General features: G+C 38.7%; 1 protein-coding gene across 1 annotated transcript; it reads left to right on the top strand.

The window, feature by feature from the left end:
• The first annotated feature begins 4,182 nt into the window (after positions 1-4,182).
• Positions 4,183-26,727, top strand: LOC140153491 (adenylate kinase 7-like). The gene is given in 20 exon segments (XM_072176255.1): positions 4,183-4,334; positions 7,862-8,032; positions 9,107-9,215; positions 11,005-11,099; positions 13,058-13,168; positions 14,415-14,498; positions 15,307-15,395; positions 16,148-16,238; positions 17,168-17,245; positions 18,814-18,963; positions 19,984-20,112; positions 20,608-20,719; positions 20,955-21,083; positions 23,243-23,348; positions 23,350-23,379; positions 23,381-23,499; positions 23,868-23,990; positions 23,993-24,096; positions 24,536-24,694; positions 26,336-26,727. Coding segments are annotated over 20 exon segments (2,124 nt in total). The 5' UTR covers positions 4,183-4,238; the 3' UTR covers positions 26,375-26,727.
• The last annotated feature ends 49 nt before the right edge of the window (positions 26,728-26,776 follow it).

The raw sequence follows: 26,776 nt of genomic DNA, 5'->3' as shown, positions 1-26,776 counted from the left end.
TTAAAAATGTACCGTCGACGTAACGTTACCATAGTTTGGATGCAATATGACTGGACAAAATAGGCCTAGGCCTATATTGCTTAGTTCTTCATATTATAGTAAACTCAAACTTACAGTCATAATTTTTGGGAAAATAGTGAAATAAAATCATTACAAAGTCAAAATCATTTATTATTTTTGATTTATTCAATCAAACATTTTGGTGCTGCCATTTACCATCATAATGTTACCATGTTTTTTAAACCCTTCTTCTGTGTAATATATTTTCTAATGCCTTGGTTGATTATAAGATTGACAATAAGACACCCCATTACTGTAACATGAAACCGTGACAAGAATCACAAGATGACATGCTTTTGACGTTTATTGAAAGACCTGCCTCGTCCAAATACAACATTGGATCATCTTGATATAATCTAGAACTGAATGTATGGCTTATGTTTAATTTATAGTAAGGCTCGTCCATTATGAATGACAAACTGATGGGTACCAATCATTTTGATACATCTTGTATTAGGCTATTATATTTGCGATGTTTTCGAATTTGAAGCACACGGAAAAAAAGTAAAAAACAACAACAACAACAACAACAATAACACAAAACAAGATAATGAGTAGGCTATATATTCAGTATGATGCCGCCCCCCCGGATTTCCCCTAACACCGAAATAAGTCTAGTCAGTCAGATTCTTCCTTAAATGATCTTTGTATCATCTTAGATTGATCGGCATTAAATTTGTTGTCGAGATCGAGATCTCGGCCTCTTGACTTTTTCTCAGTCATTTGAAAAATGTCACAAAAAGAGGATGACATGTAGGATCACGAAATCCTCCTTTAAGTTATACTGAACCATTATAGCAATACATTAACATTTATTTCCTGAAGCACTTATCAATTTAGAGTTTAAAAAACGCGGTAAGTTAGACCTAATGACTTTCTCATAATAAAGAAGATCAGAAAATTTTACGCGTGTCATTAAAAAGAACACTATCCGTGATCCACATTTCATGAAAAAGAAATCGAGATTTCAAACATTGTCAAATAGGCTTATGCCTACTTTTGAATTTTGTCCAACCCCCACAAAATCAACAACAACAACAACAAACAAACAAACAAACAAACAAAAACAAAAACAAAAATTTTTGTTGTTGATTTCTGTCGTATTGTTCTAAAATCAAAAACCAAACTCTTATGACCATGCAGCGGCTGACAATGTGCCCGCCTATACGTCGAATATGTCCATGCCATGTCCATCACAAAGCTAGCAACGTGGAAATGAAGTCACTGTCTTTTATAGTGCAATGTCATCATCAATCATGCCAATTTTTATTTACTGGTACTGGTTGACAACTAAAAGTCATCCGTCCGTTCATGCTCCTGATGATCCAGTCTAGGCCCGGTTCATATTATTTTATTATATAGGCCTAACTAGGATTCGTTATAATGTTATATGTTATTCCATTTCCATGTTTCCATTCTTTTCCAGTGGCTCCGGAATCAGGGGTCCCAATAATTTTGGCGGGCCCAATATAGGGCCCAATAATCTTCGGTAAAATTCATATTTTCAGGGTAAAATTCATAATTTTTGGAGAGAATTCATAATTGGTCAAACTAATTTTAGAGTATAATTCAAAATGTAAGCCTATAGTTGATTGCCACTGCACCCGGGGAGGGCACTCATAAAAATGGTAACGCCGGATGTGCGTGGCCACATTAACCCCCATTTCACTCAATGACCACCTTTGACTGAATTCACTCTCACCCAATGACCCCATTTTTTTGTTACCAAAAGACCTCCTTTTTCAAGAATTCTGGACAATTGAATTTCTGATAACCTCTACCGAACGACCCCGGGTTGTTTATTATTATTATTAATATTATCATTTTCTTAATATTTTTCAAAAATGTTCAAAATTTGATGGCTTTTTGAAAATTTTGTATCCGGCTACTTTTATATTTTGACCCAAAATTTTTCCCAGTCTCACGGAAAGACCCCTTTTTTTGGTATACACTTTTCCCCAGTCTCATGAAAAGACCCCGTTTCCCGGCCCCGTTTTCAGAGCCTTCTCACCGAAAGATCCCCTTTTTTGGTGTCTAGGCTCTAGATGAGTTTTGAACTGCGGGTCATGATTCCAAAGTCGAGTGCACCCCCGGGTGTAGGCCTATAGGCCCTATGCATTTCAAAAACTTCCGCGAGTGGCAGACCGGCGCCTCCCGCACCCACCACCCTCTCTGGCGTTTCTCGCATCGCAGCAGGCCAACCCCCCCCCCCCCATTCAAAATCTTTCGGAGCCTCTGTTTAGACTGTTTTCCTGTCCCTTTTAACTTCTCTTCTGAAGGACTGTTTACATATAATTTCCACAAGATACGGTATTCGACGCGACGTCAATTCCTCCCGTTCTCTCTTCCTTCCCCTTCCATTAAATTGCTTCCCACTCAATTAGGCCTACTTCCCCTTCTCTTCCTTAAGTTCCCCTTCCTTCTCTTTCCATCTTCTTCATGTTCTTCATATTCTTCAATTTTCCCCTTTCTCTCATTCCTTTCCCCTTCCATTAAACTCAATTACTTCCCCGTCAAATCACTTCCCAATTCCTTTCCTTTCTGAATTGCTTCCCCACAATAAACATGCAAGTTGGTTCCTTTACCCTTTTCCCCTCTTTCGTTCCCCTTTGCACTTCCCCCGTCCCTCTTAGGGGGATGTAATTTTCTTCGGCAAGGGGGGGGGGGATCATGAATATGTCGGTGAAGTAATTTTTGCCCCCCCCCCCCCGCGAAATTTTTTTTACGACCCGGTACCCCCTATCTTGGGTCGAAAATTTTGATGCCTACACATGTATTTGAATGGGACTTGAACCCGGGGATATGAGACAACTCTTATACAAATTGACAATAATGACATTTTTAATAATGGGGTCTTTGGGTGAGCCGGCATTGCACATTGAATTTCTATAGGCCTAAGGGCCCTAGTTCTGGTTTGTTATTTCAAAGTAAGATAAAATCAGTGATAATAATTAAAACGTGTCACCTCCAAAGCGGGAGTGTCCCCCGGGGTGAGATCAGGTGGTTGAGAATCATGCACATGGCACTCTTACTTAGAAAAGAAAGGTGCAACTTTTGCTTTTTTTTGGTACTGTATGCAGAACCCTAAGCACAAGGTTATGCTCTGCGTGCTAGCCATGCGCTTCAATGGAAAAAGTTCAAGTTTTAAAATATTTTCTCAAAATATTAAGAGCTATCTTAAGAACTACTGAATCAATACTAGGCTTGTTTGTACTCATTTTAATGCATTTGTCATGCTGATTCCAAATATGGTCATGAAAATTAACATTTATGAAATTTTTGAAGTAAACATTTTATTTTGAAACTTGTCGTCTGCAGTCGACACCCGAGTGAAGAGAGTTAAAACTATATAAACAACCTAAAGATTTAAATAGGCCTAGTAGCATGGAGGTAGGCCTATATAAATGCCAAAGTTAAGAAAAGTACCGGTAAGTAGTTAGGCCTAGGCCTTTTCGGTAGGCCCATTTTCTTGGATAAATCCGGGGGATAAATAACCTTTTTTCTGTTCTCACTTAAAACCCTTTGAGGGTTCTCTCTTAATGGTTCCTTAAAGTCAATTAGCAATTTTCGCTTGACAAAACCAGTTACTGGTTTTGTCAAGCGAAAATTGCTATAATTTAACATGTTTTACAAACCTGATGAATCTATTCACTGACACTGAGGTTCTTCAAGCTTTAGGTTCTACAAGAACACTTTTTTTTCTTGGCTACAGCGTACAGAACATTTTTTAGTTCAACAAAGAACCCCAAAACACTGGTTCTTTGTAGAACTTTTTAAGGTTATACAGGACCAAAAGTCTATTAAGTTGTATTTTTTTAAGAGTGCAGGCCCAGTGTTTAATTTTTATGCTCATGGCCCGTGTTCAAAAACCTCTTTAACCTCCCCTTTAGATGATCAACACTTTTACCCAACCTTCTCTCTCTCTCTTTTTTTTTTAGAAGTCCAAAACTTTTTCTGGACTTTTCAAATCCACCTGAAACATAACCATAACATAGGCCTACGCCTAATTAGTAGTTTTCCCAGTTTTTGCATAATATCAAAAGCCCACAAGCCGACCACAGGCCGACCGTAATTTTATTGGTCATAGCGCCCTCTAAAATCTATCTTAGCGACGGACTCTCTGCGCATGTAAACAATCTTTTTCTGCGCAAATTTTCGGTGGTGCAGAATTCGTGAAAATGGCTGAGGAAGAATCAGAAGGCACCGCAAAGGCGTCTGGAAAGCGCATTTTTGTGAATCATGTTGACTGCTATACAGGCAAAAACATAGGAAAGGTAATGGGGTACATATTGGTGCAACATTTTTCGTTGATCGTGTCTTACAATCGTGTTACAGTAGCCCTAAAATTTCCTAAATGTAAGCTTACTTATTTATTTATACCAGGCATTGCATGTGTACATCATGCCATGATTCTTCTGCTTCTACATTAAAGGAAGGTGACATTTGGAAAATCGAATTCTTTAAAACTTTATACGTATAATATACAAATACAACATGTTTTGAGGGGAAGTAGTCAAAACTACTGGTCCCGAGGTGTTGGATGATTTGACTACTTCCCGACGTGTCAGCGTGTGCGCGTAATTGCACAGGCGCGGGGAAGTAGTCAAAATACCGTACTCGGACGATGGCGTTATTTAGAGAATAAATTATAGGATTTTGTCTTTTGCCTATCCAATATTGTGTCATAATGGATGGGCTGGCCAATATTTTGACTACTGCGTTGGCATGGTTGGATTCACTTCCACGTTACTCACGCACAGTTTCACACGCTGTTGCTGGCGTACATCGCAGTGTACACAAATGTTTGTCACGCTAGCTATTGAAAGCGGCGTTCATTCAATTGGAATTTCCACTATAGTTTACACATTGTATAGTAAATGTGACTAATCCCTGATTCCCTGTGGCTGTGCTGCCTGTGCAGTGCCGTACTATTACGCTCACTTTCCTATTCGGCGAAGATGACAATATTGACCTCTCATCAGGGTTCACAGTTTATCGCGTTTTCGCGTCCAGGACGCTTTTTGAACTCACTGGACCCGGAAAAAGTAAGATTATGTAACCTGAATGGGTCCAGCAGGCTGTGCTTGGACCCGGAAAAAATCCCATCCAAGAAATAGAAAATGTCATCATATATCGTCATTGTGCAATAACCCAGCTCTCAATCGGCTCACAGCACATTTTTAAACAACTTTTCATTCATAAATTACATACATGTACAATTACAAATATCGCTGCAACATGATACACACCTCATCGCTATTTCATGCACAGATATTTGATCAGTGATACGAGGGGAACTGTGGGAGAGGTTGACTTGCGATATTTTTTCGGATCGTGCAAATATTATGTTACAAATACTGTCAACAAAACAGGGTCAATTCCTGGTGACATCGCGAAAACACGTTTTTGCGGTAGTTGTATATTTCAACCGAGCAAATAAAACAAAATAACCAAATAATTAGATGAGTAAAGTAGTGCATGTTATTAGGTAGTAATTGTAGTTCTTTATGTGAAAGTCGACCGATCGCGGAAAGTCTCTTTTACCCAGTAATTTGACTTCGACTTTGGTAAGTTTTGGGTGCGAATTCGCATACTTTCATATTTATCGTTTAGCCAGTACTGAAAATACATTTCCGGTGTTTCTGAAGTTTCAGTACATAAGTACAATTTGGACCCACAAAAATCAATTTGGGACCCGCAAATTTCAACTAAATGGGATCTGAATGGGTCCAGCATAAAAAAGTGGACCCGGTTATTTGAGAGCAAACTGTGAACCCTGCCTCTCATCTGTTTACAAACAGAGAGGTAGACAAAAGGCCTGTCAAAACTGTTCCGCTTGTCCAAACACTCAAGTATCAGAAGGATGGTCCACAATCAATAGAGCGATTCACCGTTCACGCAACATGAAATTGATGAATAGAGGATTAAAAAACTGTGAAGTAGGACTTCATGGGTACCACTGGAATGGGTACCACTCAAGGAGAGACGGGAAACATCTAGACTCACCATGCTACATAAAATCAACAGCACTCAGGTGGCCATTCCAGCGCGAACATTCTTGCAGCCGGTCCAGACGTGCAGCTCATCCCGGCTGAACCATAACAAATCATTCAAGAAACTAAGTGGCAGAACCAACTACTATAACTTTTCATACTTCCCAAACACCATAAACAATTGGAACAGTCTACCAGAGCACATAGTAAACATAGAGGACACAAATATATTCAAGGAAACCCTGGCTAACTATATCAGCCAGCGAAAAGACGTGGACTAATTATATTCTTGCGCACACCATATCTTCTCGGTTGGCTTCGAATGAGAAGCGTTGAGAATATTCTTCAGATTCAGATTCAGAGACCATGTGCTTCTTTTGTTCAATTTGCCATCAAGATTTTGAATGGAAACAGTTCAGACCCAGAACATGATCATGTTAGAAATTAATATTTTGTTCTGGGACTGATTATTTGGACTATGTGCTGTGTCGTTAAATGGTTTATGGAATCATGTGGGGCGGTAGTGGTCAGTGAAAACCTGTAAAGTGTGCCCGTTATCGATTGTCGAAAGTATCGATAGTCGGCAAATTCTAAGACTTCTGACATGTTGGTACACTCAATGGTAGTATCGATACACAAATGATATGGCACACATGCTTAGATTATCCCAAATTACCGTCTCCCAATTCCAAGCTGAGCCATCATGCCGTCTCAAACTCCTCCAGAAGATCCAAAAAAAGACTTTGCACTGTCGTTTTGTTATGTTGGGGGCCTATTCGTTTGTATTTTGTAACATTGAAGAAACGTAAATTGCACCTTGAAAATGTGTCAATATATTGATACTGCATCGATATGTCGCATAATTTGCTTCCGATATATCGACTTCAAAAAAATGTATCGATAAACAGGCCTAGTGCTGAGGTTTTTTTATGGAATTTACTAACATTTATACAGAGTGAACATGGTAGTACACTGTTTTTATAACCGTAATGATAGTTATCATGATCATGTGGCGATTTTTTCCTTTAGACCACCCTCGCTATATAGGGACTAAATTATTACTTTTGCATCAAGGTTTACTTTTGCATCAAGGTTAAACAGTTGCCAAACACTTTGAAATCAAGGTTTAATGTATTGGAAGGAGGGCAGGGCTTCGATAAATGAGGAAAATTATGGGGTAAAAGACAAGGTTAAAACAACTTTTTGACTACAAGTGAAAACAGCTATTCTGCTAAGAAGTTTTTGTCTCAAAAAACAATTTAAAAATTATTGAAAAAACAAGAAACATCCCTTCATAAAATCAGCATCACTTCAGTCACATAAAAAGGTGATCAGATATGAGTGGAAAGTGGCAAATGAGGGAATTTTTAAAAGTAAAATACATTGTGTTTTTTGAGAAATTTGCCATCTTGAATAAATGCAAAATTACGTCATACAGTAAAATACTGTTAAATAAGGCAGTGACTCAAGCCCGGATATTCGGGTATCCGCCCGTTCTTTCCCTACCCGGATATAAATTCCATTTACAGATAACCCGAATAATTTATTTTTATTTATTTTTTCGGCTTTGTAGTGTCCCTGGACCGATATTGTTGACCTAAACAATGCAAAAAATAAGCGCCCACCTAAAATGACTTTGTTAAGCACCATGGGCGGTTAATGGAACAAATACGGTACCTCTCTCACTGCATCTGGTATCAAACTTTTCCGATCTTGATTTGAAATGGTCTAGTCCATGTCCCAAGTTGTGGGACAGTAACTCTAGTCCCAGACTCTAGTAGTAACCCTTTCCTTCTTTTCTTTTACAGTATTTAGCGCATGCTATCGTTGGGTCTTCCTTAGAGGAAGTAGAGGAGGAAGAGGATACAGCTTCCGTCATTAGCGATGGGCTTCCACCAAAGGATGGGACATATAAGATCATTGGTACAATGAAGAACCCCAATAGAGCCAAACCAGACTGGGTGCATGAGGTCATAGATGTGAGTATCATGATGTAAATTTGTAGTATAGTCGTTTAACTACAAATACCGTATAATTCCATCTACAAGCTTATAGGCCTATGCCTCTAAGGGGCTGTGCAATAATTATGAACCCAGGAGTAAAATTTCCAAACGACTTGCCAAAAATTGCCAAAAATTTTACCCTAGCTCCCACAACCCCTAAATGAGAGGGCTTTCTTTGACGAAAGAGACAAAAGGCAGGTTTATTTGGAGTTTGAGCAACTATATAACTGATACAGGCAGCTGTACAAACGTATTATTGTAAAACCAATCTATTGTATTATTGATGAGATTCATCAGGATCGTTTAAAGTCAAGTTAAAATATTGAGATTCTGGTAACAGATCCAAGAAAATGAAGTACTCACTCAATACATTTCAGTTCCAATCAGGAACATTGTTCACTCTGCAATGACTGTAAGAAGTGTAACAGTCATCAGAGTGACATGTTAGCAGAGTGAACAAGGTTCCTGATTGGAACTGAAATATATCGAGTGAGTATTTCATTTTCTTGGATCTGTTACCAGAATCTCAATATTTTAACAATCTATTGTACTTGAAAGGTCCATCCGCTCGTGGAACAGGTTTTTTTTTTATCGCCTTATAAAATGTAATAAATTGCTGCAATTGTTACCTAAATTGCTATATTTGTCCTTTTTTAGAAGTGGGGGTTAATGCACAAAATTAGTGATCTGAAGGCTATTTTTGTAGCCAAAAAAAAAGCTTTAAACAAAAACAAACAGTTCTAACTCGCACACAATTTCTAACATTTTAATCGTATGTTAGTTCACAGAAAAGCATTTAATCTGGACTGCAACCACAGATCCTTATTTCCAGGATCTGTGCCGCAACCAAGAAAAAATGGCTTTGCACTGTAAAAAGTTAACAATGTCGCTCTCTGTTCTTGATACCAAGGGGGGTTCGGACAGTCAGACACAGATGATTTATCGTAGTTGACTGTCAGCTTTTTGTCATTATGCGTTGATCCACAGCAATTAACATAAAGCAGTAAATTTTGCCTATGTTTTTTTTTCTTTCCCCTCCTTTTTTACCAGTTCCCAGAGAAAGAGCAGATGTTGGAGCATCTTGCTGAGTGTGACATTGTTGTTTATGACATCACAGGAGATTCAGATCAGATAGATGAAGCCACATGGGCAGTCTCGGGTAAGATTACTGGGAGCGATTGCCGAATAGGGTGCAACTCTACTAGTCTTAATAGAAGACTGCCCCACCCCAACCCTAAACCCTAACCCTAAACTCTGTAAACGAGGACTGGACTCAAGTCTAGCAAGTTGCACCCTATTCGGTAATCGTACCGATTACTGCTTTGTGTTCTGGCTACATAGGCTTCAACATGAAAAGTCAGAGTTTTGAGTTATTTTACTCAAAATATTAAGAGCTATCCCAAGAATCACTGAACCAATACTGGGCTTGTTTGTACTTATTTTAAGGGGGTACTACACCCCTGTCCAATTTTGTGCCTATTTTTGCATTTTTCTCAAAAATCATAGCACATTGGTGACAAGTAAGATATGTATATTATAGGGGCAAGGACTACAACTACTGCACTGAATATTCAGCAACTCAAGGCAAGTAGTTATTGATTTATTGATCAAATACTGGTTTTCCCTCATTTTTGACTGTAACTCCACAACTGTTGTCTGTGCTGATATAAAATTTACAGTGCAGTAGTTGTAGTCCTTGCCCCTATAATATACATATCTTACTTGTCACCAATGCGCTATAATTTTTAAGAAAAATGCAAATATAGGCACAAAATTGGCAAGGGGTGTAGTACCCCCTTAATGCATTTTTCATGCTGTTTCCAAAAATGGTCATTCAGATGTACAATTCTTGAATTTTAAAAAGAGTTCTGCCTGGGGGCATTTGCACCCCATGCCTCCTGTGGCACTGCCACTGGAGTCATCGCAGTCCGAGTCCAAGTCCATTAGAACTTGGTATTCTTTATAGTCTCTTCCATACACATGTTGCAACTTTGCAGGAGAATTTATAAACTTGTGAATGACATTTAAAAGTGAACAGCTATATCAATCCATGTAGATAAATGAAGTTAATACGGAAATAAACCAAAAGATCAATAAAGCCATTTAAACAAAACTAGTTTTAACAGGAAGCTGACTGACTACCTCCCTCCTTCCGTCTCTATCTTTTTAAAATGAAACCAGAAATCAATGGATTTTTGAGAGTGTATCTGTAAGAAATGTAGTAGCGAGGGTTGAGAGCTAGAAAGCCTTAACTCACAATCGCCTGCTCTCACAAAATGAGCATAAAGTCGCCAGTCCATTAATCATGACAGAATTCAATAGAAAACAAAAGACATTGTGAAGAAAATATTGATTTTTGAAGACCAAAGCAAGGAGCCAACTTTATGCTCATTTTGTGAGAGCTGGTCATAGTGAGTTACGGCTTTCTGGTTCCGAACCCTCGATATTAAAGCCATATTATAACATTTTCAAACAAATTAGATTAGCATTTCTTTGCCATAAAATGTTAGCTTTTACTGTCAGATATATCCCTTTTATTTTTGAGCGAACAACTACGGCAAAGCAAAGAAAATTGGAATTTACTACCAGTGCACATGTCGCCAATACGTACCACTCCTTCGGCCATGTTGTGGTACGACCCTTTGTTGTGTATATCATAGTCCTGCACGCCGTGTACGTACTGTGTGTTATGAACATCGTGTATGCGTTCGACTAATAATTCCATCGTAATAATAAAGCGCCGGTTCCGGCGTTTTATTCAAGATCTCGGATTTTGACAAAACTACAGCACCTAGAGTCTTGATTTTTTGCAGGGTATATTGGTTTAATAAAGTACAATTTAATCGTGTAAAAAAAGGAATTTAAAAAATTCAGTGAGGGTGTCTTTCTCAGCAAATAGATGTTCAGTGATCATTTCATTAAATACTCTTCTGATTTTTATTCTACAGCTCTTCATGCAGAAATTGAGCGATTTGAATCGCCAAAGATGTTTGTCCTCATCTCAACCATTATGTCATGGGCTAAGAGTAAACCCGTAGACCCTGTAAGTATTTACCATAAGATTGTGTAAACCAAATTCCAAAGATGGTCCAAAATTAAAAGGTGTACTTTTTTATTTGTCTTTGGAAATAAATCAGGGCTGAACATTGGTTTTAACCTAACTGTTACAAACGTGTCAAGAAATTAATGAAGGCCATCAATTAGCTGTTTGAAATCCTTCACTGAACAGGTAATTTAGCCTTCAGATAGTAGCTGTTATTTAGCATGTACTAAGCCTTCAAAATGATGAATTATGTAAATTAGGTACAGCTAGTGACAGCCTTCACTAGCCTTCACTAGCTGTTCAATAATAGCCTTCACTAGCTGTTCAATAATAGCCTTCACTAGCTGTTCAATAATAGCCTTCACTTAGCATGTACTAAGCCTGCAAAATGATGAATTTTGTAAATTAGGTACAGCTAGCGCAAGCCTTCACTAGCTGTTACATAACAGCTAGTGATATTTAAGCTTAACTATACTTACATTATCCATGATGTGGCATATATTATTGCACACATAGATAACTACATGCATTACATATGATAGTCCACATAACATACATCCCAAATGTAAAAAGTGAAAAACAAGGCCTATTTATATATAAAGCTGGAAACATCCAAAGGATTAAGATTCCATCTATTCATCCACACCAGTTCAAAATGGTAGTTAGAAATATATTCCCATCATGCACCTATTTGACCCTTGGGTCAACCACTGAGGTAGTGAAGGCTATAACTGGCTAACAGCTATAAGCCAAGTCCAAAAACTAGCTGTTCAAAAATGTGAAGGCTAAATTATAGCTGTTCCAAGCATGTAGCAGATAAGCTACTGGCTGTTCAAACTTACAACTGCTGAGTAACAGCCCAGTGAAGGCTTAATTAGCTGTTCACTTTGGTAAGGGTAGGTAAAATATTACTCACAGGCACTCATTAATCCACAGAGAGTAGAGCTACTGTCTATGATTTTATCATAATTAAATAATAAAAAGAATTTCATGTATCCATGAAAATGATGTCAAAGAATTGATCAATTTGGTTATTCCAACTGAACCCCATACACCCCGTATGGAAGACAATATGACCTTAATCTTTCACAATCTTATTCACACAAGGAGTGTGAATTTCAAATGAGGTTACCTGAATGGGTGACTCCATTTGAAACCCACACCCCCTGCATAGGAGATTAAGGTCATGTCTTCCGTAGAGGGTGTATGGATGTCAACTGGAATAACCCATTGTACCATACCATTTTTCACCCTGATGTGGCAGTGATGTCATAGTGCAGTGTGCATTTCATTAGGCGCAACTTCAAGTATAATCAAATTAAGTAATTCTTGGCCAAACTGGAACACTGTGAACGCTAGTGGCTCCGCGATAAACACACGCGAATATAGCGCGGTACAGAAGAAAGTATACACACGCCTTACACTGCGTACACGCTTAGTACACTACATGGACGCAACACGCATGTTCCAGTTTGGCCAAGAATTACTTAATTTGATTATAGCTAGCGGATGCTCAAAGCGCTGGCGTACGAATGCACACGCTTACAAATGCCTCATAGATGCGCGTGCAAAAAATCTGCCTCAACACGTTGATATCACTGCCACATCAGGGTGAAAAATATTATAGCAGTGATTCTTTTGATCTTTACTTAGTTACATCCAGGGTTGTAGCTACGCTGGGCGGTGGCGGGCGGCCCTGACCAGCACTCTTAATTTCCACCCGGCTCTCAAGTTAATTTTGAGCCCAAATACCCGGCACTCCAGTCTCAAATGTTTAAAAATCAATGAATAATCAGTATATAAAAGTTAGCAATTCTTATCAAAATTTCAATTTTTTTACCATTTCATATAAATTTTACCCAGCACCAAAATTTGCCTAGCTATAACCCTGGTTACATCACTATCTTTGGTGATAAATTCATCCATAACAAATTTTTGTATTTTTTTTTAAATTGCAGGATGATACAGAGATTCCATTCACAGAGGAAGACTACAGAAGAAGGAAACCACACCCTAACTTCAAGCCACACATCAGTGCGGAGAAACTAGTCATCAAACTAGGGAAAACGGTAAGTAGACTATGCCATAGTCAAATTTTGATAAAAAAATATGTTATTATTAATAATGATGAACGCATTCCGTTACATCATGGCCAATTTTAGTTAGGCTAGAAATTGGCCTAACTCTCCATAGAGTCCTGTGTTAAAATTTTTAACCGCAAGTCAAAAGTAAGTAGTCCACTTGGGAAGCTAACAAACAGAGGGAGTACGGTGACTGAAAATATCAGATGTGAAAATCTATCAATTGCACACAAATTAATACAAATCAGCGTTTTACGCTTAAATGTAATAGCCAGAGTAAAATGGGCAAGTGGACTACGGAGAAGTCTAAACAGTAAGTTGCTACCAAAAGAGAACTTGATAATTCACCTTGTTCTGAACCAGTCGCTAGTTTTGCAAAATTAATAGAGGTAGTCATCGTGACATCAACGCCGCCATCTTGTGGGTATGGAGTGCCTTGTTTCTAAGATCACCACGTTGACGCTTGACTGAAGATGTGCGTCACGCACTGCGACTTCCGCGTAATCAGGGGCGTAATGTCTAACGCATGACATGCAGAACAGCAGTACCCACAAGATGGCGGATCCTGCAGGAAAGGCTGACGTCTTCTATTATAATTCATATTTTTCATTCTATAAAGCAACTGCTTTAAGTTTGGGTGTAAGATCGTAGGCAAGTCTTTAAAGATTTGTCTCAGCCTGAATGACATAGTTTTAAAAAATTGGTATCTTTGTTTGTTGTCATGTTGTTTAAAATAAATTGGCAAGGGAACAAGCTGAAAAATTGAGAGAGCCTTTGGACAAACACGACAAATAGGGAATGAACCAAAAGCTCTGTCTTATAAACAAAAGTCCTTTCGTTAAGAGGTCAAATAATCCGATTACATTTGGTAAAATTAGTCAGTCAAAGTTGAACTTTTGGGTAAGTTGGAATTTCTAACATTTCATACTCACGCTTCAGGGAGGGAGGGAGGGGGTCAGCTTCCTAACAAAGAGATTTTCGCTTATAGGGTATCATCAAACTTTTGGTTTGTTCCCTTAATGAGGCAGGGAGTTAAAAATGTTAATATATTTCTAGCATTCTCCACTTGCATTTCCTTTGGCGAGTGAAGGAGGGAGGGAGTAAGCTTCATAACAAAACTAGTTAATAAGGCTTCATCATTCTTTTTATTTTTTCATAGTAAATCATACTTTTTGGTTTGTTCTCTATCTCAAAAGAGATTCTTTCACATTTGTAATTCCTTTTATCATTTCAGAATAAAGCCAAGTTTGTAACCTACGTAGTAGCTGCAGGCCTGGTCTATGGCGCAGGTGAAAATATATTCCACTATCTATTCAAGGTAAACACTTAGTAGATTATGTTCATGAAAGTTCATCTGTGTTATTAATGATGATTGAAGAAGGTTTAACTTTGGATCCAAACAAAAAAATGTATTCTTATCTTGGAATTTTCAGATGCCACTCCATAATTGGAATGGATTGTCATTATTCTGAGGTAGGAATAAATGTTTGTGTTTGGATCTAAATTTAAACATTCAATCACTAGAAGTATATGATGCGTGCATCCTGTTTGAGCATGTTTGACAACACCAGAGAAACATTGCATATGAAATCTTATGTTTACTCTTCTATATCATGGATCACACCACTAAATTAATTGTCCAGTCACAATCATTTAGCAACAGTTTACTGATGCCAGCTGTCAGGACTTGTCTTGTCTTCAACAGTTGCAGCACCACAAGGGGCATGGGTGGACAAATGCCCTCCAGTCTCCCCTCCAGTTGTCTCCACAATAGAAACGAACAAAATTACAAAATTGTTGCGGAAATTTCATAACTTTTGACCCCTTTGAAATTCACTTCCCCCCCTTGTGCCGCACCGGATTTCAAGCTTGTCCATGTACAAGGAGTTTTAATAAGTATATAAAAAAAGATGGATATATTTGAAAGTGTACTTTGAAATGCCTCAACATCTTAGTAGCATCTCTGGCAATCAATGGAAGGCATGAGGTGAATATGTGCCATCACTAATGATTGAATAACTATAAAATCTGTGATAAGTGGTCACATGTGTAGACACAAATTCCATTCCAAATCAGTTGAAGATGGAGCAATAATTCCAATATGTGTCTTGTGTTTTCCATTATAGACTGCCTGGCATGGAGAAGAAGATGCATTACAATGCTTTGGTAATGGAATGAATGTACTACCTACTATCCATGTCAAAGACTTAGCTGCGTAAGTATGGAAGGATTCGACTCTGTGAGATTTATCTCTCTGTCCAGTCTGTGTATCTGTATGTCTCTGTCAATCTCTCTTTCTTTGGGTGGGTGTGTGTGTGTGTGGGGGGGAGGGTGTATATGTGTGTGACACAGTCCTTTGATAATGGAATGCAGAGATGGCACTTTTCCTTCATTTGTCTGAATTGCTTTTTATAATCTAACCCTAACCCGACTGAAACTCACTAAAGCTCGCTATGAAAACCACTGTGCATGCATGCATTCCACGTGATGTGATGACACAATCAGCCCAAGTCATATACGATCATGGAATTGCTGGCCGGGCCAGGGAAGCCCTGTGGCTACAGGTTGGTGATCTTCTGCGAGGCATGCAAGGGGTCTGAGGTTCGAATCCCAGGGGTACCAAGTGACTTATTTGTTCATCTTCTCTCCTTTTTTTGTTTCTTCTTTCCTTCTGATAGTAAAAAATTCATGGGTTGAGTTAGAGTTAGAGCTCAAATTTCCTCACTTTTGATATTTTCAGCAAACTTTTTTTTTTACCTAAACTGTACATGTTATATCAGGCTTTTTTAGCGGTACTGAGTAGCATCTCTGGAATTCAATATCCGAAAATGTAATTGTGTATGTATGTAACAATTATCAGTTTAAATTAAATTACAATAATTCTTCAAACAAAAGAAAGCAAAAGAACCTGGTTAAAGATATTTTATACTTAATCATTGATAATGTTGAATATTTTGAATCCCACAGAGTGATACAGAACATAGCTGATAGTAGACCTAAGACACGATACCTGCTGGCTGTGGATGATTCACAGAGTACACTGGAGGAAATTGTCAAGGTCAGTGAGTCCCAAACAAGGCTGAACATTATCAGGATATATGTGTACATCCATATCAAAATGATGCACTTGTCGGCTGCTACGTGTTTCTCTTTTTAAGTGATAGTTAGGAATAAATACCAGACTCATCTCAAGTGGAGATCACTTCAAATCATCCCCAAGTCACATGGTTTAGGAATATAGAGAACACTCTTTAACCATGTGTATTCATGGATGTTTTGAAGTGACCTCCACTTGAGATGAGTCTGGTATTTATTCCTAGTTATTATGTGAAATGAGACACATGTAGCAGCTGACAAGTACTTCGTATTGATATGGATGAACAGATATCATAAAAGAAATGATAGGCATTGGTTGTAAATAATAAGCTATTCCATTTGAAATCCATACACCCCCATATGGAAGACATGACCTTAATCTCCCACACAAGGGGTGTGAATTTCAAATGGGGTTACCTGAATGGGTGACTCCATTTGAAAGCTACACCCCCTGTGTGGGAGATTAAGGTCATGTGTTCTATAGGGTGTGTATGGATTACAACTGGAATAGCCCAATAGGGATTCGTAACAGGAACCAATCATTGCTGTTGTAACTTTTTTTCAATTTTAAATGATATGAGGGTGAGATGGCCAAGTGAGGCACTGCACGAGTTCAAGCTTTAGGCTTGCCTTAGATGAGAATGCTCTTCTCTAAAATGTTCAGCATTCATACCATTATGTGTTGGACTGTACCCACCCTGTAACGGACCCTTATAGAAATAAACTTCACAAGAGGCTTTCTTGGGTTATCAAGGGTTGTCATACTGAACATTTAAACAATAAGATTAAGTTGTGATTGTTTTCCTTCTGCTTGTGCCACCAATGCCCACCATTACTCCCCTCAACAGTTCTTTTACAATTACTGGACCTCTTACATTCTCTCTCTTTCAGTGTGTCAGTTCCAATCTAGGCAATGCTAAAGTGAAGCATATCACCAAGGAGGAGGCACTATTAGATAAGATCTTAGAGGTAAGAACTAATAGGCAATGCTAAAGTGAAGCATATCAACAAGGAGGAGGCACTATTAGATAAGGTCTTAGAGGTAAGAACTAATAGGCAATGCTAAAGTGAAGCATATCACCAAGGAGGAAGCACTATTAGATAAGGTCTTAGAGGTCAGAACTAATAGGCAATGCTAAAGTGAAGCATATCACCAAGGAGGAGGCACTATTAGATTAGGTCTTAGAGGTAAGAACTAATAGGCAATGCTAAAGTGAATCATATCACCAAGGAGGAGGCTCTATTAGATAAGGTCTTAGACAGTGGCGTAACTCCTATGGGCTCTGGGGGGGCGTGCCCCCGGGCACCCGGGCTAAGGGGCACCCAAGCCTGGATAGCCTTTGACACGATAGTACTTTGTTATAGGAAAGAAGTGGAAACCTTTACCCACCATGCATTGAATTACTCTTCATTTGGGTGCCCTTCAACACAAAATGTTTGGCAAGCCATTGCATTACAACTATATAAATTGTCATTTTAAAGACCTAAATTCAACTTGATTTAATACCAAATTAGTGGTATTTTTGCACGCCTGCACTCACTTGGTTTAGGAAGAGGGGGCATTTTGTATTCTTGCCCTGGGTGCCATATGCTACGTCACTGCAGCTAGTGACGAGTCTCCAAAGTAAAGACATTAGAGAATATGAAAACATTTTGTTTTATTAACATGAACTGCATTGAAACATGAAAATAAATTTAATCTGAAACACTTCGTAAGTTATTCGGTAGGTAAGTTATTTCGATACTAAAATTGATTAGCTCTGCACCATGTTGGTCAGGGGCACCCGAACTACTTTCGCCCCCGGGCACCCTGACCCAAAGTTACGCCACTGGTCTTAGAGGTAAGAACTAATAGGCAATGCTAAAGTGAAGCATATCACCAAGGAGGAGGCACTATTAGATAAGGTCTAATCAAAGAAACAAGTGCTTTGTCTTATTTGAAAATTTGCTGCCTACGATTCTAACAATCACTGTACTGTATGTAGCTTAAGAATTTGGTTTGTAGAAAGTTGTTAAAAAGCTCTGTAAGTTATTGCTGATTGGTAATCTATTATAGGTTTATGAACCATCATGGAGAAATGTGTTATCTATGGTCATATGAGGCTCCAGTATCCAATACTCAAAATATTGGACCTGCATGTCTTTTATAACATGATAGTAGATGCTGAAAACACAAATTCCTATTGCAATATTGTTGTCCCTATGGTTTAAGGAATGATATGGGGCTGTAGTGGTCAGCGACAACCTGTAAAGTGCGCTGAGGCTTGTGGATCAACATCTAGGTGTTGTGCCTGTGCGTAGTGCATTATAATAAATCACTGCACTTAAAAAAAATTATAGAGATGCTTACTCGGTCTTTGATATGCATTTTGAAATTCCATTTTGTCAATGTTGACACTCACAGAGATATGTTTAATACAAAATAATATTGTAAGCAAAGCAAAATACACATTGGAAAGTTTAACATGACCTTAACTTAAAACCCATAAGCAGATGAAAAAAATGATTACTTTTTCTACATTTTATTCCCTTTTCAGCAATCTAACTTTGATCAGCTGCTGGCTAATCTTCGCATGGATGGTGTTTACATCAAGGAGAACATGAACATCCGCTGGGTGTCTGAGCGAGGTTTGCTGGAGAACATCAGCTCTATCATACAGGAATACAAGACTACTAGACAACTCTTGGTATGTACTGAATTTAACATTCATTTTTGTCACTGTAAATCAGCCCCCAAAATATACAATATAGGGAAACATAGTGATTTATAACCCCATGAGGGTACTCAGTACAAATGACCATATGGGGACATGTTGCAAACATGGGTAGCATTTTTGGCCTTTTGGTATATCAATGACCCCTTCTATGTCAATTTTAGTATATGGATGGGTCCTTTTTTGTCAAAGTTTTTAGGAAATAGCTCAATTTTGCCTAACTGTAGCCAAAGACAATTTGTGTTCAAGTTGTCCAAAAATTTTGACTTTTGGTTTATTGATGGGTCCAAATTTCTTACAAAATTAATAATAATAATAATATGCACATATTTATTAAGCGCTTACAAAATTAATCTCGAAGCGCTGTACAAAGCATTATTGATGGGTCCACTTTCAAATTCTAGGCAGCACACCCCTACCCAAACCAAACTTGAGTACTGCCCTCCCCCGGTTACAGCAAGTAAGACTGCTCATCAGGTTACAATAAGTTACTAATTCATAATGGGTTTAAGCTTTTTTGAAAATCTGATGAGTTGTTGCTGGAATATTGTATTCTTCCTAGACCCAGTCTGTTCCCCACAATACATTGTAGTTGAAAAGAAGTTATAGACGAATCCGACGAGCCACATTCCTACACCTCACTGGCGGCCAAAACTGGGGGCCATCCTTCAATTTTACGCGACGCCAGTATCATAGGCGTGCAGCGTTTACTGCTCCTGTGACGCGGCGCAAGTGCTACGTGCTCCGATGCCCTCACGACAGTGGGCGTCTTGGATCACAATCCAAACAAAGCCAGTTTGATGCGGATGGCCCCCAGATATGTCCGACTTAATCCTGACCATCACTTGGCTTGTCGGATTCGTCTATACATTTATATGACCAAGGATTGCATGCTATTGGAATGTGTGGCAAAGACAACAAGTTACTTAAAAGCTTCAGAGGTGTATTACACTTTGAAACAATAATAACCCATATTTTTCTTTTTCTGCACAGCCAATGAGAGCATGTGTGTTGGGACCACCAGCTGTAGGCAAGACCTCAATAGTAGCAGCTCTGTGTAAGCATTACAAGCTGCATCACATCCTGATTAAAGATGTTATTAATGAAGCCATTGAGGCATTGGTAAGTACAAGAGATGGCCCCTTCTCGTTATGATAATAATAAAGCACTTATTGACTTTCTTGCATTCAACTGTGGGAATGGGTGTAGGTGCTGAGATACAGACATATGATGCTTTTATTGAACATTTTCTTAGCTTTATCTGCTTTACACTGCAAAAATATTACTGGATATTAAATATTAATGAATCCCAGTAAGTTTTCTGCACAGCCTGCTAGGAGATTGGAGCCAACATGACATGGTGCACTGCACAGCTGTTTTGCTCATGCGGTGCCATTGCTCATGCGGTAGCGCGATGGATGCCCATATGATAAAGGACACGACAGTGGGATGTATCTCACTAGAAGAGTCTTGCTCAATCCCACTTTCAGATGCACTAAAATGTGTGACCTCCCAATTTACCAACATTGAGATAGAGTTGACTATAATAAAAATGTTGATCTTTCAAACACTACTATACAAACATCTCAAATTTAAAATGCTAACTTTTTTTAACAGGAAAAGAGTGCAGCTCGTGCTGAAGGTGATGAGAATGAAGATGACGATGGCAAAGCACAGGAGGACCAGGAACTATTGGATTCAATCATGGAAAGCAAGGAACAGAATAATGGTAAGATGCCTTGAATACTTTGAAGGCATACCTAATCAATATTTCAACATTTTTGCTGAAGTAACAAAAAAATCAGTATTATAGCTAGCCACCCACTCACGCATCATTTTGGACACAGTTTGAATAAATTTGTAATCATTAGAACGTGGTAATGCAGGACATGATTGCGACAGAATCTGCTGGCATGTTATCTAATGTTTCATTAAACATACATCTTGTTTTTCTTTGGTCGCAGGTCGTATAGAGGACCAGTACATCATTCGCTTCTACAGAGACAAGCTGCATTCCATGCCATGTCAGAACCAAGGATTTATCTTAGATGGGTTCCCCAAGACAATTGACCAGGCAAAAGAGTTATTTGCAGGTATGTGTATTAAAGATGGCTATGTAAATTAATGTTCTATTTGATTTGATTTGATTTGATTTGATTTGATTTGATTTTGACAACCCTGGATAACCCAAGAAAGCCTCTGTTGAAGCTTATTTCCATTGGGGTCCATTTGAACACCGGGACGGGTTGGGAACAGTCAGGGGTTAACACCCTACTCTTTTCGAAACTGGCTGCGAGATACATGTACAGGTATGGCTCTCTGTACACAGGACCGACGGCTTAACGTCCCCTCCGAAGGACGGAGTACTTTCACGATTCATTTACCCAATTCTAAATGAACCATGGGGAGAGCGAAAGTCTGAATTTAATCTACAGAAGTTGCCAATTAATTTCAGACTCTTTTTCCAAGTCAATATCCCAGCAAATCGCCACCGCCGGGAATCAAACCCGGGACCTCATGCACTAAAGGCAAGTACCCTAACCATTGCACCACGCTCTCCCTCTTGCGCCACGCTCTCCCTCTAGGAAATATTGTGACCTGCTACCACAAAATGAGCGTAAAGTTCCAATTGGGTAGTTTAAAAGACATCCTGGCTGCTGTGTTGATGTTTTTTGTTAGCCTGTGCACATGTACAAGCCACAAGTTTGTCCTTTGTGAATGGCACATTGTGCCCACATTCACTAAAGATAAACATCATCATCATCATAAATGCTTCTCGTCAGCAGTTTGACATAGCGCCATCAATAAAGTTTTTCCAAGTAGGTCTCTCTCTCTCGAAAGTTCAGTCGCTAAACAGATAAACAGACATACTATAATTGGCTTGAACAGGTGCGTGTGAAACAATGAACACCAACACAACAGCCAGGAGATCTCGAAATTGAAACTACCCACTTAATGCTCATTTTGTGGTAGCCAGGTCACAATTAGACTTGCTGAATATGAAGGCATGTATGTTCCATTGAGAACACTTATGTATTACTAGCAGGACACCCGCGCTTCGCGCGGGTCCCCGCTAGAAGCGCGATCCCCGCTAGATGAGCAAATGGGAGTGTTCACTAAAAAGGAGGAATAACTGAACAGGTATAATCATTGAAAAGGTAAATTTTATTTATCTGAACCTAACCCTCGGCCTCATTAGGCCTACATTTCCACTTGAGCTTCTTTCTTCTTAGTTTCATCTACGTGGGCCAATTTTGTTCCTTTTAAAAATTTTTTTACTGCTAAGCTTGCGATTTGCCGTTTCCGTGTTTTTTAAATTTATTTAATCCCGTTCCCGTTATTTTCTAAATTTTCTAAATCTGTCCTTTCTTACATTTCCCCTTTAGCGTCTTTTTATTTGCTGCTTAGCTTGTGATTTCCCGTTTCCATGTTATTTATTTAATTATGTTCTCAGTTTAATAGCTTTTTAAATTTATATTTCCTGATCTTATTTTAGCTTTTTTTTTCTTATACATTTCCTGATTAGTTTCTTTCTTTCCTTCTTTAGCCTATTTTATTCCCGTTTTCATTTTCTTACTGTGACTATAACCCATATAGGCCTACCCGTACCTTTTTGTTGTTTGTACTTTTTAACAAACACACATCTTTTTCCCGTAGGCCTATTTATTACGTCTCATTGCGTGTCTACGGTCATTCACCCGTAATATCATTACGTTGCTGTGCGTCGTTTATGCGAGCGATGGCGTAGTGCTGCGTTACCGTCATGGTATCGCTGCGCTACACGCACGTCTCGGCGTTAGATATGCCATTTCGACGCGAGTGGGTAGCTTAGCAACTGAATATTTTTCTTTGTTTACCCAGGATGGCAACCGACCACATTTTCACTGATTTTGAGACCAATTCTTAACTGTTTTCAACCAAATAAAGTTTAAACACGTCCACATATATTCCTCAATCTCCCATATAAATTTGGCGACATTTGGATCGAAACTGACGGAGCTTTTGGGTTCACAAACCCACAACATTCGCCTATTTATAGTAAGATTTGCAAGGAATAATTGAGCGTAAAGTCACAATTTGATAGTTTCAAATGTGTTAAAATTGCACAATGTTTGTGTTACCTTTTAAAAATGATCATGGATAAATTAACCAGCCCTCATATTTTAATATATATGATGTTGCACCCCTTAAATTATATCATGGGTAAAATCAACATCCCTAATTATATCATACGTAAACATTTTCCTCACAGTTGATGACGAAGAAGAACAAGAGGAAGGAAGTAAAGTTCCCGTTTACGACAAAGCCACTATGCCAGAGTGGGTCATCTCCTTAGAATCACCAGATGAATTCCTCAAAGAGAGTGATGAATTTGCCTGAGAACGTAGTAGGGCACGCATAACACCGAGGACGGATTGCTGAGGCGTCTAGTAGAATTCAGGGCAAACGAGGAAGATTCCACTGTGCTGAACTACTTTGACGAGCTTGAGATTCACCCTACACATATTGGTGAGTATTAGTTTTTAGAGTCTGTGATTCAGTCAGGGCCAGTATAATATAGTTCCATGTTTTACATGCATTAAATTTTTCCATTGCAATATTTAAAGAGTGGAAATCCTCTTACAAGAGTTCAGAAGAAAATCAAAAGTTGAAAACCACAGCCAAGAATCATAAGTCAAACTGAGTAGCTTCACACTGCCTCTAAAACATTGGGTTATCAAGTTGAAATCCATACATTTCTTATGGAAGACATAACCTTAATCTTCCACTCAGGGAGTGTAAACTTCAAAACGGGGTTACCTAAATGGTTGACTCCATTGTGTGTGTGTATTTCAACTGAAATATCCTATTTGATCTGCAATTTCATCTCTTTGCAGATGTCAGCAAGGAACTCCCTGATAAAGAGAACATGAACACCAACTTGGTTGAGAACACCATCAAAACCATGGGCAACCCAAGAAATTATGGCCCTACCAGGGAGGAACTAGGCGAGAAAGAGAAATGGAAACTGAGAAGAAACTCAAGAAAGAAAATGAAGAGAGGGAAGAACGATAGAGGAGGGAAGCAGAAGAATCCGCTCTCAGGCAACAAAGGGAGATGGAATGGGTGAGTTGATTTTATACTATATCATGGACAGCATCTTAGCTAGGATTTGACAAGTGTACCAAAACTAAAATTTTAGTAGGTGTGTGCGGCACTCCGCCCCAAACGTTGGGAACTAAGAACTGATTTTGGGGCAAAATAGGGCTTGATAAACTGAAATTTCAATATTTTGGTGGGGTCTGTGGAGTAAAATTAGGCTAAATTATAGGCTTTGGAGCTTTAAAAAAAAAATCAATTTTTTTCTTCAAATTTGAGTCTTTAGTACTGTTTTAGTGAACACTCCCATTTACCCAGCTAGCGGGAGGCCTGCGGGGAACGCAGGTATCCTGCAAGTAGGTTTAACCCAAAACTTAGTTAAAATTGCTGTTATCAGTTTAAACTTTGAGATTCTATTTTTAGTTCTGTAGCAGATAATTAATATGTTGTCTTTTCATTTTTACAGTCTGAGAGACTTGAGGAAGTTAAGAAACAAGAGCAAGAGCTTCTAGAGAACCAGTCTATCCAACTACGGAATTACCTGATGAAGCATGTGATGCCTACACTCACACAGGGTCTTATAGAAAGCTGTAAGGTCAGACCTGATGATGCTATTGACTACTTGGTAAGTACCTGTCACTGGCATGTTGTCACTGGGCGGGAAAAACCTCATAATACTTTTTGCCCTTGAACATGGATGAAGCAAACCATTAAATATAAAGTCTACACCTAAAAGGCTTTATCCATGTTCAAGGGCCACAAGTACATACAGAAAACACCTGCATGTACTTTTGGCCCTTGAACATGGATGAAGCAACATCTTCAATACAAAGTCTACACCTACAAGGCTTTATCAATGTTCAAGGGCCAAAAGTACATATGAGGTTTTTCCTGCCCAGTAATGATGTACAGTACCGTAGAATTCCATCTGCAAGAATATATGCCGTAAATGAGGGCTTTTTTGGACAAGAGGAGAAAGACAGAGGCCTCCACAGAAACATTATGTTTGGTCTTACAATTATACTTGTTTGTATAGCTGTCTGTATCGGTTATATAGTTGCTCAAACTCCAACTGACGTTTTTGTGGAGGGCGTCTGCCTTTGTCTCTTTCATCCAAAAACTCATTTATATTCTGTATACCTTCCTCGAGTCAGAAAGTAAAATCAAATTTTAAGATTTTCTTAAAATTATAAATTTTTGCAGGAATCTGTTATGCTAGGTGGATTCCTTGCATCATTTCCTTTCTGAAAATGTATACTATACTTCTCGTCATTACATTTAGAGAAATAATAACAAACAATTATCCAAATTACTGACTCGAGAAAGGTATACAGACTATAGAGGCATTTGTACTTCCAATTAAAACTGCGGTACCTACACTTTTCATCGGCGTTCCTTCACATGTATGGTCCTGATTGGCTAATTGAAATAATTATATCATATATCATCAGCACGTAACTTCGTTGAACACTGCGTAGCATAGTGTGACCTTGTTCTTTTATGCGATACATGGCACAAGAGTAGCGTGTCTCATCTCAAGTTGAGAGTAACACCATGTTGGATTACACACGCTAAGGGGGCACTGAATAGTAACCTTCCGCGACCGGAAGTGTAACGTCTGTATAGTTCCTTAGAAACATAAAATTTAGGCCAAATATGTGCGTATTTCCACCAAAATGTGCGTATGACATCATTGTAGGGTGTTATGTTAAAGCTGAGATGTTCTTGTTGCCCATGGATGCGAAAAAAATCACTTGAATCTTGTTTTGTGATGTGTAAGATATCCCACAATGCAATGCATCAAGAACCCGATTTTGAGAGGTGAAACGCTTACAAAATACGGGTTGAGTTAAGAAAGTGAAATTTGTGAAAAACTGACACTGTCGATCTATGTGCAAAAAAAGATATATTAAATTTAAGGAGTGTTGCTCCATCACCAAACAGTTCAAATAACCCCATCTATTGCACGGACTTGGCAATAGCTCGTTCTTTTAGGCCCTCTGCGCATGTATTTTCAATGGCGACACTTACTGTTCAGTGCCCCCCTAACCTTATCCCATGGGGCATATACACACGCGTAGAAGGCGATTTTCCATAAGCAGGCATTAAAACTTATGCGCCCTGCTGTGTTTTGTCTTGTTCATTGCGATAGCGATCAAGCAAACAGTCATGATCACCAGCGCTTACGAAACTCATTTATGATACTGGCTTTATTAGTTGATATGAAATATAGCAACTAATTTGATCTTCTTTTCCCTATTTACAGGCCGAGTACTTGTTTCGCTACAACCCTCAAGTGGATTAATAGGAAGGACACAGGTCTATCATAATGATATTAAATGCAGTTTATAACTTTTAAGTTGATTATTCTTTGGTTGATTTAACTAAATATCAAATTAAAATAGAAAATATTCAAAAGGGTAAGATGCTTAATAAAGTGGGGGGGGTGCTGATACTAGCAAAACTGTTACTGTGTCTACTTCTATGTATCATTTATTGTGTGTACATATTTGCCTATTGTCTAGTCATGAATGGGCCATTCCATATAAAATCCATACTATAATTTGGTTCACCTCAAGTTTGGAGCGACGTCAATGCTCTTTTGCGGTTGCGCCGCAAGCGTGCTGACAAACCGCCCCTGTGCGCGTCGTGCGTGTACACTCAGGCGTTTAACTTTGCAGCGATTCGATACTGCGACTAGCGAAAT

The sequence above is a fragment of the Amphiura filiformis genome, chromosome 5, assembly GCF_039555335.1.
Source record: "Amphiura filiformis chromosome 5, Afil_fr2py, whole genome shotgun sequence".
Classification (NCBI taxonomy): domain Eukaryota; kingdom Metazoa; phylum Echinodermata; class Ophiuroidea; order Amphilepidida; family Amphiuridae; genus Amphiura; species Amphiura filiformis.
The sequence above is the reverse complement of the archived record's forward strand: the minus strand, read 5'-3'. Positions and strand labels throughout refer to the sequence as shown.